The sequence below is a fragment of the Acanthaster planci genome, linkage group LG12 (genome assembly GCF_054643075.1).
Source record: "Acanthaster planci isolate LZ-2023a linkage group LG12, COTS_SCS, whole genome shotgun sequence".
Lineage (NCBI taxonomy): Eukaryota > Metazoa > Echinodermata > Asteroidea > Valvatida > Acanthasteridae > Acanthaster > Acanthaster planci.
Window position 1 is genome coordinate 11,448,280 of NC_141788.1, and position 13,058 is coordinate 11,461,337.

General features: G+C 40.8%; 1 protein-coding gene across 1 annotated transcript in view; it reads left to right on the forward strand.

The window, feature by feature from the left end:
• Positions 1 to 13,058, forward strand: part of LOC110980179 (dynein axonemal heavy chain 2-like) — a 281,550-nt gene that overhangs the window by 38,912 nt on the left and 229,580 nt on the right. The window contains 1 exon segment of the mRNA XM_022236585.2: positions 6,433 to 6,638. Coding sequence (XP_022092277.2) covers positions 6,433 to 6,638 — 206 coding nt within the window.

Below are 13,058 nucleotides of genomic sequence, written 5' to 3' on the forward strand. Positions count from 1 at the left end.
GTGGCCCGGGTGTGGCTTTTGTGACTGATTTTATCCTTCAAAGTTTGCGGTACACACCGCTCGGTGTAGACATTTTTCAGCATGAGAATCAGCGTATAAGCTGCAGCTTATATTCTGGAAATTGCGGACATTTTGCAGGAAGGAATTATATGGTCAATCCGGGGTGAACTCCCACTCATATAAGCTACAGTTCAATTTGACTGCCACCAGTGGTGATGTGATGTCTTGTGGCAACTCCACACTACACTATAATATTGTTCTACACCAACAATGCAGGTCAACAAGCCTTGCAATCACAATCTTAGAGGGTGGAAACTGAGAATGAGATAGAGAGTACAATGAATGAATACACCCTCCAAACATTCAGCACTATAACATTCTGCTGAATCAAATGTACTTCTGTGGACAAGCATAATACTGTATGAATACACGCTTATTAGCCGTGTCTGCACATCATTATATGTAGCCCTGATACCCCCATACACTTACAAGTCATAGGGACCTAGCACAAAAACTCTATGTCATGTAATACATAATAACATGACCTAATTTTAACCACAACATTATGTAGAAATCTTAACGTGGAAAACCTTAAATCCCCTGTAATGTCAAACAAATTAAGCATTTAGTTACCCTCACTTCTGTTTATAGGAAGTGTGGCACAATCAACAATAATACTGATTTATGAAATGCTACATGAAAAGTATATGGATGCAACTGGTACATGAAATACAATGTACATGTAAAAGGTCACCAACTGCACGTGACTATAACCTCGCTGAAATGCACAGTGTATTCTATGATTATTTTCTATTCCCAAATATGATACGGATGTTTATGTTACCCTTATGCATACTGGGTATGCTGGTAAGCTTACCTGAGAGCCACAGGCTTAGTTGGGGAGTGCTTTAGACAAATATTGACCTGATGTGGTGATGACATCATGTGACAAGTCACATGACATTAATGTTCCACTCTTCACAGCACTATATCACCTGTCAACTTAGAGTAGTACCTAAAGATTACTTCATGCGGCTATAAACGACCGTTAAATGAAATGATGAATTTTTGAAGGATTTTGAAAACGGAAAAAATGATAGTCATGCCGGCCCAGCATCATCAACATTGAAAATGCCCCGGCATGAAGTGGTTAAGCAAGAAGTAATAAATCCAAATGTGCTAGTATCCCTTGACTTTGTACACCTTTTCAAGGCACCATTTTGGTAACTTACTGATCGTTAATGTTTGTTGACAGCCAGACTTCCGTACTTTAGTCAATCTGACTAATTTCATATTTGTGCGCGTCCCATAAAAAAAATCGTCATAATGACATCATCAGGAGTGAGCCTCCGAGATACTGTGATTTCACTGGAATTTTTCAGTTTTGCCTTGGTCCCTTAAATCATGAAATAGTTTTATCAAAATTCAACACAAGTCTATTACTCTTTAGCCATCTGCTTATTTGATCTATCGCAACATTTAATTTGTCAGCAAGTTCATTTGCATTTTTGCTGCAGACAGTAACAGTGATGTCCCCGGCAAACATGTCCACTATGCCATCAATGACTGCTGACAGCATGAAATTTACATATACAGAGAATAATAGCGGGCCCAGAATTGAGCCTTGTGGTACTCCGCTGACAACCTTTCATGGATCAGAGTAGACTTTATTAAGTTAAACCCTTTGAGTCCAGTTTGGCAAATAATTGGAAAACCAGTTCAGTGTGTGATTTGAGCAATCAAGGGAGTTCAGTTTAGAAAGGAGAATGTTGTGGTCAATTGTATCAAACGCCTTCCTTAGGTCAATAAAAGCCACTCCATTAAATAAGCCACTTTCAATGTTACTGTTCCACTGGTTAACTAATTTTGCTAAAACAGGCAATGTGGAGTGCAAAGGTCGAAAACCAGATTGATTAGCATGCATAAGTTCATTGTCATTAATACATGCACGTAGCTAATCATAGACAGACTTTTCCAAAATCTTACGATTACTGGGAGGACAGACATTGGTCGGTAATTGCCTACGTCAGACTATTCACCAGATTTTATATACCGGTACTGGCGTGACCTTTGCACTTTTCATAATTCGAGGCACTTAACCAGATTGTAATGACCGGTTAACAAGTTTAGTTCGCGACTCGAAAATTGCAGGCAGAGCAATTTTAAGAAGATGGCAACTGACATCATCGTCCCCGATGGCCTTGTTTATATCCATGTTCTTTATAATCTCAGCAACATAACTTTCAGAAACAGATTCAAGGTCAAAAGCACTTTGAACCTTATCATTCTCATATTATGTATGTGTTTTGTGATTCTCTAGCAACTTCTTGATCGCTTTCTTTGCGCAGTTAATAAAATATTTGTTGAAGACATTTGCAATATCGTCAGGCTTATCACATTTTTGACTTTCATGATGGATCGAATTCTGTAAAGTGTTTTTTCTTCAATATTACCTCATTAATACAATTCCATTTTTTTGCCATTTCCTCTGTTGTCACAAAGAATACCACAATAATAATCAGATTTTTCTTTACGCATTAATAAACAAGTGACTTGGTTTCTAAGTGGGTGGTATGCACTCCATTTATTCTGTATTATTTGATTTTACAGCAGCTTTATCCATTTTATCTCTCTCTTTCATCATGTCAACAATATCATGCTATATCCATGGACATGCATTTTTCCTAACATTTTTTGTCGAAGAGGAACATGGGAATCAACGAAATTTATGAACATGTCAATCCATTCTTCACAAGGCAAGTCAATGTCTTCAGTGGTATCAAGGATTTCCTATTGTTGACAGGATAAATCATGGATAAAATTTTTACATTACAAAAATTTACATTGGCCTGTATGATATACGATTATGGCCATGTTGGGGTTGAAGATGATGCTTAGTATTCCTTAATTATAGTGTAGATCAGGAATTGGTCACTGATACCTGTGTAAAACACTCCACTCTCATTATGTACATTTTGGTTATTAACAAATATTTAATCAATAGTAGTTTTGCTTTGACTGGTGACCCTTGTTGGTTGCTGAATTAACTGGGTTAGCCCGTACATCTCGGTATAAACCTTCACATTACCTGTACTATTGTTTGGCACACTATTGGAACAATTGCAATTAAAATCACCTAGTAGGATAATGTCATTATTAGTCATTAAGGCTGTGGATAGATCATTATCAATTTTTTTCAGAGAAAAGACTACTAGAATTAGGTGGTCTGTAAACAGATCCAACTGAAATCGGTGCACATTGGTCATATTTTACTTCGAGCCAAATAATTTCTAGATGCTCGGATTCGATATCAAATCTTGTGAAAGTAAGGTGGTTGGAAATATAAACTGCAACACCTTTGCCGTGCCTAGTTCTGTCTTTTCTCACAGTAGTAAACCCATCAATTGATATTTCATCATCTGATACTGTCACACAGTGTTTCATTGAGACAAATTACATTAAAAGGCTTCAACTTCAATAAATGTCGGAGATCATCTATTTTGCTAACCACACTGTGGATGTTAAGATGAGCAACCTTTATACCTCTACCGTTAAGTTTAGGAATGGACCCGCTGATTAAGTCCGGGCCATTTATGGTGTGGGATGATTCGATTGCTTGTATCTGCGACCACGTGGATGGCTCCCGGACTGGCTCATTCTCTGCTGGTACTTGAACCACTTGGTCGCTTGTGATGGTAGTGGCTGGCATGGTCTTAGGTAAGAACGGTTGTCCTGTTGGTTGTCCTGTGTTGACTGCGTTCTCATCCTCGTTTTCCACGCTCGTTCTGGAAAATCCTGGCCTAGGTGAACTCAAAAAGCTTCTGCATAAGTTCGATTGGGGGACACACAAGGTCTCTTACGGTGGTCTTTCTTCACCGAGTCTGTTGACATTGTTGATCTTGGGTATAAGAACGTTCTAGCTAATGTGGCCTGACCAGATCTATTGAGGTGGATACCACCACGGCTTAAGTGGCAGTAGCCAATACTAGCATGAAGCCCCAATCCCACTGATAAGCCGCTTCCTTTAAGCATCTATTGGTCATATTTACTTTGGTTGATTCTGAGGCAGTCTCGCCGTACCGGTGGATAACACCAGATAGAGCAATATGTTGGGGCTTGTGCTTTGGTACTTTAGAAGAAGACTGGATTACCTCTACCAGAGAGACAACTTTATCCCGAATGTCCTCAGTGCTGTCTTTGACGTTGTTGGTACCGATGTGCAGGATTATCTCAGAAGGCTTGTGTTATTTCACTTGAGTGATGACATGTGGATAGATGTCGTCAACCTTGGCACTGGGTAGAGATGAATGCTTAACCTGTTTTGAGTGCGAAAGCTTATGTCCTTTCACATGCTTGATCATGGAGTCACCAATTACTAAAATGTCAGTCTGGGGTTTAAGTGAAGGTTTACAGTTGTGTTTTCAGCGATGTTTTTCTCGATATTTACTAAGTTGTTGCTGGAAAGTTGGAAGTTTGTGTTGTTCCTGTGAACACTGGGTTTTGTCACAGACTTCTGTAGACTGAATTGCGTCGTAGTATGAGTCAATAAGCCTTTCCATATCTTGAACAGAGTTGTCATTCGTATCAGCTTCACTGCATTCCAACAATGCTGAAAAGCGGTTTGTGGTTGGCACTGTGGAGGGCACTGGCTCTGGACAGTGGTTGATTATTGAAGATGCGCTCAAGGCATTGTTAATGTTGGTTTTGTCTTCATTGGTTCTTATTAGCATGTCAATGGTTGCTTGAATGCTACAGTTTTGTCTTTTAGATCTTGTAGTTGATCTTTATCAGGATTGTCCACCTTTACTTTATCAAAAACTGTTGAGATTTGGCTTGAAAATTTTAAATCTAGGGCTATTATATCTTGCTATATCTGATTAACCGCCGATAGAATTTTCTCATTCTGAGATGTGTAGGAACCGACATTGTGTTTGCTCCTGGATGGCTCGTAGATTTCATGGCGTCATTGTCAGAGGTGACAGTTTTTAACATAGATTTAACCTTGGAATTATTACTGTTGTTGCTCAAACAGGCCTTAGGAAGGTTTGGTCGGTGATTAAACACGAAACGGCAAAGATCCCTTGTATCATCAGCTACTCCCTCAGCAGATCTACATGTATGTGCCTTTAGCATACCTGTAATAGCTGTGTCGCCATCTTGGATCTGATCATTGCGAACACATTTTTCTTTAGCGGATTCAAAGACAGCTTTCCTCATGTTAAGTAGACCCTCCAGATCAAAGTCATTGACCAGCAGTGGTTTTATTTGTTCATTTGGTGCTTGCTTGACTTTAAGTAGCACATTCTTCAACTTAACATCAATCTTGGTTGTAAAACTCAGAGCATTGTCAGACGTCTGTTCACCATGATCACCATACATGTATATGTAGTTTTTTTTGCAGGTTTTTTGTGTGTTTTTCTAATGTCACAGACTCAGGCACTCATCCTTCAAAGTGACTTTATATTAGGTGCATGCTTAGTCCAACAATTCAAGAGGGTGTCAGAAAAAATAGTCACCGTGACATCATCAGGGGTCTTGTGACAAACATGTAAAATTAAAGTTGCAGTTTTTCTCGTGCCATTACATTGAAGGTGCAACTTTGAAGATATCTCTCCCAAAGTATATGTACATGTCTGATTTGGTTGAAACCTGGTAAGTGCTTACATGGGTAGGTTTGTAGATTTACTGAAATCATTGCCGAAACAGCTCAGTGTTGGTTTTAGTTTGTGAAATCTCGTCGTGATGACATGATTATTAATTGAAATATTTATTGAAAAGCTTAGTGACTTTGTTTACAGTTTTGTATGGGGCACTTTGGTGAGTGCAATCTGTTATCTCCAGTGATTGTACCAAGGAACGACTTTTATGTGTGGATTGTTCCAGAACAGCTCTATCACAATGGCATATCATCAGAGGTCACTTGACATGCCTGCAAAGTTGAATTCTTGCGGGGCAATATCTTTAGAACCATGTGTCTAACTTGGATTAAACTTGGCATCCATTGTAGACTTAAAGAAGGATGTGATTTAGGTGAAAATTGGTTTGAAGTCTTGATGACGTTATCCCAAGTCACTTGACATCATCTTTAAGGTGCATATATCATCGTAAAGGTTCGTACTTGAATGTTCTGTGTCTAGAGAACTTTGAGTCTGATTGGGTTCCATATTTGTATGTATGTAAACAGGGATGTGTTGCAGATGATGATGATGTCATGAGGGGTCACGTAATGCCATTTTAAGGTGTATACTTTAACGTCCTAAAAGTATTAGAACCCTGAGCCCGTCCATTTTTGTATATATGTAGATGAGGATTACATGAAAATTGAGGTCACATTATGATGATTTTACTGGAATATTGCATTTTTGCCCTCTTTGCTGCCTATGTCAGCAGTTGCACAATTTGTTGTTCAGTTTCTCTTGATGAATACCTCAGGTGTGTGAATGCCAAATTCATTTTGCCCGTTGGGAAGATGGCAACAAGACCCCACTACCTTGTTTTGCTGGACAGAGAGGGCCAGAAATCACTCGCAGTCTACTGGAGATCGAGAGTGCTTTTGATGCAAACCTGGCTGTTTTGAGTGGCGTCAGGAAGACTATTCTAGATGTCAAGGCAACTACATGGCATGATGATTATAACAGGTTTGTCTATACCAGTCAAATTTATATTTTTTCCAAAATCTTAATTGTCATTGCAGAAAGCTGTTTCTCTAACAACACGGGATCATATCTTGTAATTTGTCACTTTTCTCGTGGTTGACAAACAGTTGTATTCCACAGTCTTGCTATTAATCGTGTTTCACGCATACAAATGTGTACACAAAGGTGCATAATTTTACGTGGGATTACTCTTGACATATGCCTGGGAATAGTTTAACATTTATTGAAGAAGCAGGCTTGTGTAGTTAATGATTTACTTAAATGATAGTATGGTCATCTTTGTATGAGAGATGGTGCTTGTTAGTTCAAAGACTGTATACATTTACATGTATACAGAGAAGAAATCCCAAGCTGCAGACTTGAGAAGAAACCGAAGATAACCAGTACATGAGTGTGCCTAAAGTTGTATTCATGTATGTGTCTTGATGGCCGAGTATACTTGACAGGTCTTCAAGATATTTTTTTTTCAAATTATTACTTAAATTAAGTGTTACATTTTAGAATATGGGTAATTCCAGAAATTAGGGGTCCATTTTTTGTGTCCCTGTTACATCTGACGTATGAGTTTGTAAGTTCAGAACACATTTTCTGATTTCCAAGAGTGAATTAATACAAATTACCTGCCAAACAAATAGTAATAGTTTGAAATCAATTCTGGTGACATTTCCACGTCTGATAACAAAGGTAAGATGTAACGGACACAAAAATGTCATACTTTTGGATCCCTGATGTCTGGAATTACCCCTATACAAGCTGTTTCCAAATGGACCTCATGTTAACTTGCTGTGAGTCATGAGGCCTATTATGCTGTCAGTGTACCATTGCCATTCTTGTTTGGCTCTATGGAGCTTGACAGTAAAATTTTACAGTAATAGGGCTGAATCAAATTGAATAATTCACTATTTGAATATTTGTCCTTTAATCTGATAGAATATTCAGTCATATCTGAATAATGAATTATTTGCTTTGACTACCGGCTGGCAGATTCTTGATGAACAAACCATAAACAAAATCAGTCACAATAATGCACACGCCTCATCCGCCAACCCAAGTGGCTGCTACATGCCTAAGCCTACCGGCAACCAAAGTCTCTTCATTTGGGGCACCCAGGCGTGAACCGGACAACTTCGATTCCTGGGCCGACTCCCCGTCACTCTCTGGGGCTGCCCTGGTGAATGCACTGTCGAAATATGGATCCGCTGTCGCATCTCCACCACAGCCTGCCGAGACATGCCAATCTGCCACTGGTAGGTTCACTGAGACCCGCAGGGAGGCTAGTCCACATCTCACTCGCTGACCCAGGCAGCCACTACATGCCTAAGTCCACCAGCATCCGAGTCTTCTTCAGGTATCAACCAGGCAACAGCACTTCCCGGACCAACTCCCCTTGGCGCTCCCAGAGTGAATGCGCCATCGGATACCCTGTCACGTGTCCATTGTAGTCTACTGAGATGACCCACACTGCCACCAGTAGACTCAGCTAGACCAGTGGGGAGGCGAGCCCACGTCTCATCCGCTAACCCAAACAACTGTCTATCATCCAAGACCACATCAATGGAGGCACCCAGGCATGAACCAGACAATTGTGCTTCCTGGGCCCTTTCCCCATTATTTTCTGGCCTTACCCTGGTGAATGTGCCATTAGAATGCAGATCCACTATTGCATCTCTCCAGTCCACCTCCCCAGGCATCCAAACCCACTGTACTACTATGCCACCATGGATTCTCACATGCCCCACTTCATTCCATCCTTCGGTTCCTAATTGGGGCTCTCTGGAAGATTGCTTCCAAGTTTACTATCACTGTGGATCATCACATACAGCCTTCTCCAGACCATGAACCGCAGAACGAAAATTCTGCCGTGGCTTCTGCCCGTCCGGCTCTGTCTGCAAACTCTTCCAGATTCTCTCTTGTGTGAGAAATGTAAGCGTTCTAGGTCTTCTGCTGGTTTTACTATAGCAAGAAGTTGCATTCCTCTAGACATCATGATGCATCTTCTTTGGCTATCATCTCAGCTTTCCAGTCCGTCTCTGAGACGTTCTCTTCATTAGTCAGCCCCCTTGATCTGAAGCCTACATCCCCATTACAGCTTTGGATCCTGACCCTCACCTGTCCAATGTGGACACGCATTGGCTGTCAGCGCAGGATCAGACAACTCTGTGCACAAGCAACCACCTCTTTGTTCTCTGCACTCTGGACTTTGCATCATATTGTGTCTAATTCAATCTTCAAGGTGCTCAACAATCTATGTATTGATCTCTTTGCCTTGGCAGAGAGTGCTCAGCTGCTAGTGTTCTGCGCCAGAATTCCTCTCTTGGAGGTCTGAGTGGCAGACGCCATCTAGCTGTATCAGCTAGGAAGGGTTACTTGCCAATGCGCTTTCTTTCCATTACTCCAAATCCCAGCAGTTTTGTCAAGATCAAACGGGAGCTTTGGCCATATTCTTCTCATTGCCCCATTCTGGCCTAACTAGCCCTCATGCCCCGATTGACCAGACTGTTAATGCAAGTCAGCACCAGCAGAAAACAACTTTTACGTTGTGGTGTTAAGGACAAGGTGTGGCCCAAATGGGGCGCCTTTTCTTGTGCCTATTTAAACTTGTGACTGCCGTTAGCAACCATATGCAATCCCGTCTTGCTGTCACAGCTATTTGTAGTGATCTTCCCTGATGGTTTCACTCTCTCACAGGGGTGTGAAATCTCTGGTTTTTTTTTAGTGGATTTCTGTTGTTTTTGTTGAGTTTTCGGGGCATGCGGTAACTTACCAAGACATTCCTTTGTGTCAGTCTACCGGGCTTTCCCACATTGACTTTTTTTAAACTGTAACCGAATGTTTATTCACAGTGTTAGGCCTAATAAAACCAACTGATTACATTGTCCATGCTGTACAAATCATAACGAAATCAGCAGAATCTGGCCAAATCTGCCACAAGGAAGACAAACCCAAACAGAAAAACTCTGTACACAAGAGTATATAGCTTTATCCAGGCACACTTCACTGTGTGTGCGCAGCATGCTGCTGTACTACACGCATGGAGCTGGAGACAGGGAAAAAAACAACCATTTTCGCGTGCATGCTATCGATCTCTGTGTAGGCAGTAGTCTGGTTCGTATGTTAAGCGTGGTCGTGGTCAGTGTCCATTGTATGGGAACTGTTCCCATTGGACTTTTTTGCACCCTTACGAACTTACTGTGGCTGCGTGGAAATCTTCCGGGACCCTTTTCGGCCTGTTAGTTTACATCGCAATCGTGGTAAGTCAACAGGGACATTAGTTTACCATAGGTTCCCATTGGATTTAATTTTGTAATTCTACAAGAAAGTCACTGTAAGAAGTCCAATGGGAACATTGGAGTTCCCTCTGAATTTGCTTCACTCACTCATTAAATTCTTATGTTGTGTTATCTCTGCCCCTTGTTTTCCCGCATACCTCCATGGTTATATCCATTCAATTCTGAATTCAATACTGGAAGAACTGAAAGGTTTCAAACTTTGCTTTATTGCCAGATTAAATGCAAATAAAGGTATATTTGCCTGAAGTAAAACCATAGCTGTCCAGCCGGAGAAAAAACATAAAAAACTTTGTATATTGCCAAAGTATTTATTCCGAGTTTCACAAATCTCTCAGTAAGGAGTGAGTGAGTAAATTTGCAGTCCTTTGGCTGTGGCTCTTCTGTTACCCAAACCATAGGTGTCCTTGTATGGCTTGCCTGACCAAAACTGCAAATGGGAAGGGGGAGAGATTGTGCATACAAATGCTAATAACTTCATTCCGGGAAGATTGCGGGGAAGTTTTCCAGGAACCTTCAACATTTTGCTGCAACACTCTTCCGCAGTTGTCCTCAACTTTTCCCAGACAAGATTTGAGATGACTTCTAACCACTTCACGCCGAGGCAGTGAACTGTGGACATTTTCCATCACAGATAGACTCATCAAATGGGTGCCCAATGGCATGTGCTCCATCCCAGCCCTGGGTGTCGGCATGAAGATCCGATCGGAATTGTTCCAGCACAAAACATCTTCGTTCCTGACATCACAAAGCACTCCGGTTCTCCCAACAACAAGCTGTGCTGTCTTGTTTGAACCATGCTCAAACTGTGATTGACCAGGTCTCAGAAAATGAGAGGTACAACCTCTCAACTTCTTTCATTACTTCAGTACATTGGCTGATTTCCTCGTTTTTTTGCTGTACACTGTACTAAGTCTTGTAACGATTGGAATTTCCTCATTTTTGTCAAAGTCCAAGTTGCATGCTTGTCAGTAAACCTCATTGGCCAGCAAGCAGCAAAACTATGGCTAGATGGGTTGTTTCAGCCATCAAGTTCGCCAATCCTGAATGGCCAACTTATTTAGATATTAAAACCTGGTTGCCCTATTATAGCTCATTACATCAGGGCGGTATCTACATGTACCTTTTAGGCGTTCTTCGATGGTGTCCAAACGGAGGATATCTACAGGGCAGCATGCTGGGAAACACTCTCAACATTCACCTCATGCTTCCTAAGCAGTGTCTTGCGAAGAGACTTCTCCCATGGGAAGACTATCCTATTCTCTGCACTGAGACCTTAAGGACCTTCACTGGGGTGGGCCACCTCTAGATTTATCTTTTGGTTTCCTCCTCCTTTCGATGAGTCCTCAACATTCCCCCTTTTATCTTTGAGACATTCCAGACACCACTCACATATTTCTTCACATTCAGTGCGTTTTTGCCAACCTTCCTCCAAGGTATAGTGCTGCTCTGTTAAGTATCAACTGTTTTGGGTAGGATGAGCGCAGTGAACTCTTCCCCTCAGTCATGTGGGAGGGTCTGCAAGGGAATACGTACCCAAACAGTTGGTGCCCACCCGTCCTCCCCACTCTGGCTCAGACTTTGCACTCTGAAAAAGAAGGACTAACATGACGGCGGTGTTGCCCCGTGACGTAGCACTAGACGGTACACTACAGTTTATCAAGTTTTTAGGGTGCACCACTACAAATAAATTCCCATAGACAGCAATGATAAATCCCCACACTTCGCAATTATTTTAAAAATACTCACAACTCTCACAGGTGTCCAGGCTGCACAGAAATGCAATGATCGACATGTCCCCTTTCATTTTCCTTTCAATTTTTGGGGGGTTGACTGATAAATTTTTGAGAAATTTTCACCAGAAGCAGACCACCCCGAAAATGAAGAAAATGTCCCTGCCCAGAAAAGTAGCCATTTTGAAAAACCATCCCTCTGCAAAATGGCTAAATAGTGCCATTTTTGGACCCGACTGCATCCAAATTGCTCAGAATTTGAAGCCCAAAGTCAGGGCTAGGGGTTCAGTGCCATATTTCTCCAATTTCTCAATTTCATGGCTCGCAGGACTCTCTAATATAGAATATTTTTTGAGTGTATATCTTTTAGTAATGAGCTCGGCAGACATATTTAGGGCCTTTTTGCAAGGGTGCACCCTTTAGCAAATGGCAAAGGGCATGAAAGAAAATTTGAAAGGGCCAAATAAAATAATAGTTGTGCTTCTGGTTACCTGCCCAAACGTAGCAAATCGTGCTGACCCTAAATCTTTCTTTTGAAAAGGAAATAATGAAAAAAAAAATGTTGCTGATAACAGAGTTGTGCAAGTTGTCATGTATTTTAGATATTTGGAAGTTTAATAGACATCAGTGTTTTGCATCATATCTCTCTCAGATCAGGCAGGTTTTCAGAAATGTGCTAGAAAATACATGTACTTTCCAGGGACTTTCCAGGAGGTGATTCCTTTTAAGAAGCAGGTGAACGGGAGCAGATGCAACAAATTCTGATTTTTTTAGCATACTTTTTCTATTCAAAAGATTCTGGAAGCTCTATTTGCATCATATTAATGGTTGGCAAAGCTATTGTGCAAATGCCAGCAGTGTCAATGTTTTGCATGTATCCTTTGAATGACCATCCCTTGGGCACTCATTCCAATAAAATGGCCTACTAAAGCCTATGTTTAACTTCAAAATGAAATTATAAAAGAAAAATAATTTGAAGTCTCTTACATTTTAAGGCAAAAATGAGACAAGGCATCCTAGTTTTCTGTTGTCAGCTAATCTTTTTTCTGTTTTTACAAATTCACAGCACTCTTTATCAAAAAGAAGGTTCCAGAAATTTAAAGTGAATCACCACTTTTCATTGGAGAACAGTGGAAGGGATATCTACTCTGTGCATCCCTCCCACTTGTTATGAAGGATGCAGTACTTTTCGCTCAGAACAGCAGGCTATTCATTTTGATTTTGCACATTATTGCAAAATTCTAAAGTGTACTGTGGGGTTCTACATGGTTCCGAAAAGGGAACTATTTTGTGTTCGGAGTTTGCGTCCATCAACACAGAAACATTTTCTTTGGTCTAACATATAAAATATTGGTACAATTATTATTTTGCAGTTATCCAAA